Raw genomic sequence first — 4257 nt, forward strand, 5'->3', positions numbered from 1 at the left:
ACTATATCGGTTTTAACTAATTATCGGGAGGAGCAACTGTTTCCTCTTTTTTAAATTAGTCATCAATATCTAGGTTTTCATGAGAAAAAACAGTTCTATATATATGCTATAATTGTGAAAAAATCCTCGGTAGTTTCAGAAATTAAACTTTTCTCGAAAAAAATGCTATAAAGAAGTGTCTTTCGTATCAGTTCTTACTCTTTTCCGTCTTGATATATATACCCTTTCAGCCCTGTCTAATAGCTGTCTGGACAATTTACGTATAGATTCCAACGCATTGTTTCAGATTGAATTGTTTGAGATGAATCCTGAGTTTATTAGAATAAAATAACTGCTTAGAAGTTATAAGGATTTAGCTAATGCCAAGTAAATATCAAAACTGGTACTTTTTATACGCAAAATTCCTTGCAGTTTCTATAATATTTGTCTTTTTGCCTCAAGTTTGATCCTATTCAATTTAGTCTAAAATTTAAATTAGAGATGGAGCTTTTCTTATGTAGATAACAACGTCAAATGCACAAAAAGGAACAACTCAAACAATGTATTTTTATATCATAAAAACATGTTGCTTCAACTTTTTTGTGGATTGAAGAATTTTCTTGCAACAAAATTGGATTTTAGTCCATCTGTTCATCGTTTATTGGGTTGAAGTGTTTGATAACTAGATCGTAATAAACCACTGAATTCATTATAGTATTTATGAAGACTATATATAAATCTCAGTTCTCGCATTGAAACACCCTCATATCAAAACAAAATAACCTCTTTGAATGCGTTTTGATAGTTATGAAGTTTCTTGTTTTAAATAATGCCTGTAGTAACTTAAGTCATCCAAAAAGTCTAGATTTTTTTTCATCAGTAAATTTAAGCTTACCATAAAAATACCGTTCCTAAAAGGTAGCCTAAACATGGACGAAGAGCATGACGTCGAACATGGACGTAGTTTATCTCTTTGTTCTATCTGTCCTACTTGTGTTGGTGGGATGACGTTGATCCTAATACGGTGTAAACAAAAAAGTGATCAACCAAGCCTTTTTTTGAAAAATAAAAAAAAATAGTGAAAAATTTCTTTACTTTTGATGAAATTCATTTCCTCGAAGATGATGATAGTTATTTCGTCACTTTGACAAAATATTCACTTGGTGTATATACAGGAAAATGGTTTCGTCAATGACGAGGAAAGTTTCGTGAGATTTGAGTATCCATTTTTTAACGTGCATATAAATTTGAATTTTTATTTTACTGTTTTTCATAAAAAATATTTTGAATTATAATATTAGTCTACGAGTTATATCAAAACATTATAATTAAAATTAGCCATTAAAATGAGCTTATCTACTTCCTCCAATATGAGATAAATGTTTTGACGGGAATAAATAAATTATAGATGACAATTTATGATGGGAGTTATCATTAAAAATCCATTTAAACAGATATCGCTGCTTTTCACTTAGATTAATTTTAACCAATCATATTAAAATATCGTATAGTTGTTTTAATAAAAGATTGCAATTATCGGAGATGACGATTTTCTTTGAATGTCATGACAAGGCATTTTTTTGAATAAAAGCTATAGATGTTTTTGAAACTATTATTTTTGAGCAAATACAAAGCGTTAGAGAAGCAGGAGGTAAATATTAGGTTATTTATTATTTCAGTTATAATAATGTTATAAAGTTTTATTATTTCATTATTTTATTCTATTTTAAAATGAAGCTTTATATCTTAAATAGGGAGTTTTTAAGATTTTTCTAAAGCGTGGAAGAATTATTTGTCTGTCACTAATCGCGATGTACGATAATACTACATTGTAGAAACTGCAGGACTGAGCAAAAGGAGTGTCGACAACACAATTTGTTAATCTTTCATCAAATTCTGAAAAAATAGCAAATATTATCCATACATTTCCCCTAAAAGGATGTTAGCTATGGAATATGTCAATAAGGACACGGAAAATATTTTAAAAACATGATCATTGTAAAATGCCATTAGCATTAAAACATAATAAACGGTTTTGTAGCATTATACTTCAGTAGTTGTAATGAAAAATGCAAGCATGACGAGAATTGCTAAAGAAGAATTAAATTCAAGATAGAATATAAGATTACTTATATGTTGGTTCCAGCCAAAACATTTTTGTTATTTTTTTAAACTTTAACTTTATTCTGTAATTTAAGATCAGGATTACTTTACTCTGATTGGTCCACTGAATACAAAAGTGATATTTGTGTTAAGTGGCGAAAAAAATTCCAAATGTGCTTCGTCTTTTGTGTGCCTATTATATAGCTTATCCCAAAAGCCGAATTTAACGGTTCCATTTATTCAAGCATTCATTTATTATATACAGCTAGAACACAGGCATTTTAGTCATTTTCAAGTTCAAGTAGTCAACATTTCTTATCATTTATCAACTCTTTCTTTTGTCTTTTTCACTTAAAGTCACTATCCAAGTTTCAAAAAGGTAATTCGAAAAATATGTTGTCATTAAGAGGAAATTTTTATTTAAAATAATTATTCATTAGTTCTAAACAAAAAATAATGGGCGGTAAAAACATTTTTATAATAGTTACTTCTTAAGTTCATGGCATTGATATGTGGATTTTACGTTTTTATTGTTTGCTTACAAAAAAGTAAGCATAAAATATGCTTACATCTAAATACAGTTTCTAATTCATAAGCAAATGTATTAAAATATAAACCTAGCCACGACACTATTTTTATTCACGATTTAGTTTGATGTTGTAAATATACTGGGTGCCTCTAAAACACTAACAATTCGAAAAACTATTGTAAAAGCAACGGTAGGAGACCTAAATGTACGGTTTGCTCCATTTTATTAAGGATAGTATTTGTTCTCAATGATATTCATTATTAGCTATAAGTATTGCCAACAGAGGGCACAAATAACTGGCATAATTATTATACAACATTTTCCACTGCATATTAGAACATCACAACAGTGACGATATTTGTACAGGTGTTTGCTATTTACAAATAAAGTTTATTTCGGAAATTTGATTTTATAGCTTTCCCTATTCAGCGCGAAATATGCTTACTAGTTTTAAACTTGGAAAATATGATTTTTTTAGTTTACTAAGTTAGGGGCAGCAAACCCATAATAAACTACAGAGCAATCGTTGAAAACTATAGCAAAACAACTTTAATTCTGGTAATAAAATAAAAATATGCGGTATTTAGATAATTTTTCTGTTCCAACAGTTTACCGGAAATTTTGGTTTTCAAAATTATTTTTCTTACCTTCACACATTTAATAAAGCATACAAATCTGAAAAATAAATTTAATAGAATAAATGGTTTTTACGCCATTTCTTAAGGTATGATAAAATTGACAAATTTTACCACATTTACATATTATCACATACTTTAAGGCCATATTTTACTGTTAATTTTACGAAAATCACTACCAAAGCACTTTGATAAAAATTATTGAGCTTTTTGGTGATCCCATAGAGCCTGAAACACGATAAATGTTATCCTATTCTGGAAATTTTGACCATATTTTTCCTCTTAGTGCAGATGTTCATGCTGGCATTTTTATATTTTAGGATTTAAATGTTATAAAAAGTTAGTCGACAAATATGGAGAAAAAGGCGCTATTTTTCATCATTTTTGCTTTCGTTGTTGTACATGGAAAAGAAGAAGATGACTATGGACCTTATGGGCATTCAAATTTATGGAGGAAAACCTTATGTGGCGAGTAGTTTTTTTAACTCTTTGCGATATTATAGCACATATTTAAGGAAGAAATTTTCTAATCAATTTTACTATCTATTCACCGTTTATATATATATATATATATAGTTTTGTCTCTAATGAAGGTGAAAGTCTTATCTACTTATTATTCGTGCGTGTTTCATTCGGCAGTGTGTCTGTCTTTCAGCTGTGTGTTTAACTACTTATCATTCGTCTGCGTGTCTGTCATTCGGCTATGCGTCTAACTATTTATCATATGGCTGTGTGTCTGCCATTCAGCTGTGTGTATTCTTATCATTCGGCTGTGTGTCTATGTAAGAATTTGCATTCCAATGCAGTTCGAGCTTTTACGGTGTTTGGGATCCAAGTGATTTGTTTGCCGAATCAAAGCGAACTGTCGAAAGAGATGAAGTAGTGCCGCTCTCTGTCGAGGAGAATGAAAGTTGCTAGTTAGCTGCCCGTGGCCATCATTGTCAAAGAAGTTTTCGAGAGATACCCATTGACCTTTGGTTGGAATCGAACCTGAGACTTTTCGGTCTGGTG

General features: G+C 30.0%; 1 protein-coding gene across 1 annotated transcript in view; it reads left to right on the forward strand.

Moving 5' to 3' along the window:
• Positions 1–3570: 3570 nt before the first annotated feature.
• The window catches only part of LOC107442344 (uncharacterized), a gene marked incomplete in the record, with an annotated part of 9928 nt that continues 9241 nt past the window's right edge, over positions 3571–4257 (forward strand). The window contains 1 exon segment of the mRNA XM_071180512.1: positions 3571–3676. Within this exon segment, the coding sequence (XP_071036613.1) occupies positions 3600–3676 (77 nt within the window).

The sequence above is a fragment of the Parasteatoda tepidariorum genome, chromosome 4 (assembly GCF_043381705.1).
Source record: "Parasteatoda tepidariorum isolate YZ-2023 chromosome 4, CAS_Ptep_4.0, whole genome shotgun sequence".
In the NCBI taxonomy this organism is placed as follows: domain Eukaryota; kingdom Metazoa; phylum Arthropoda; class Arachnida; order Araneae; family Theridiidae; genus Parasteatoda; species Parasteatoda tepidariorum.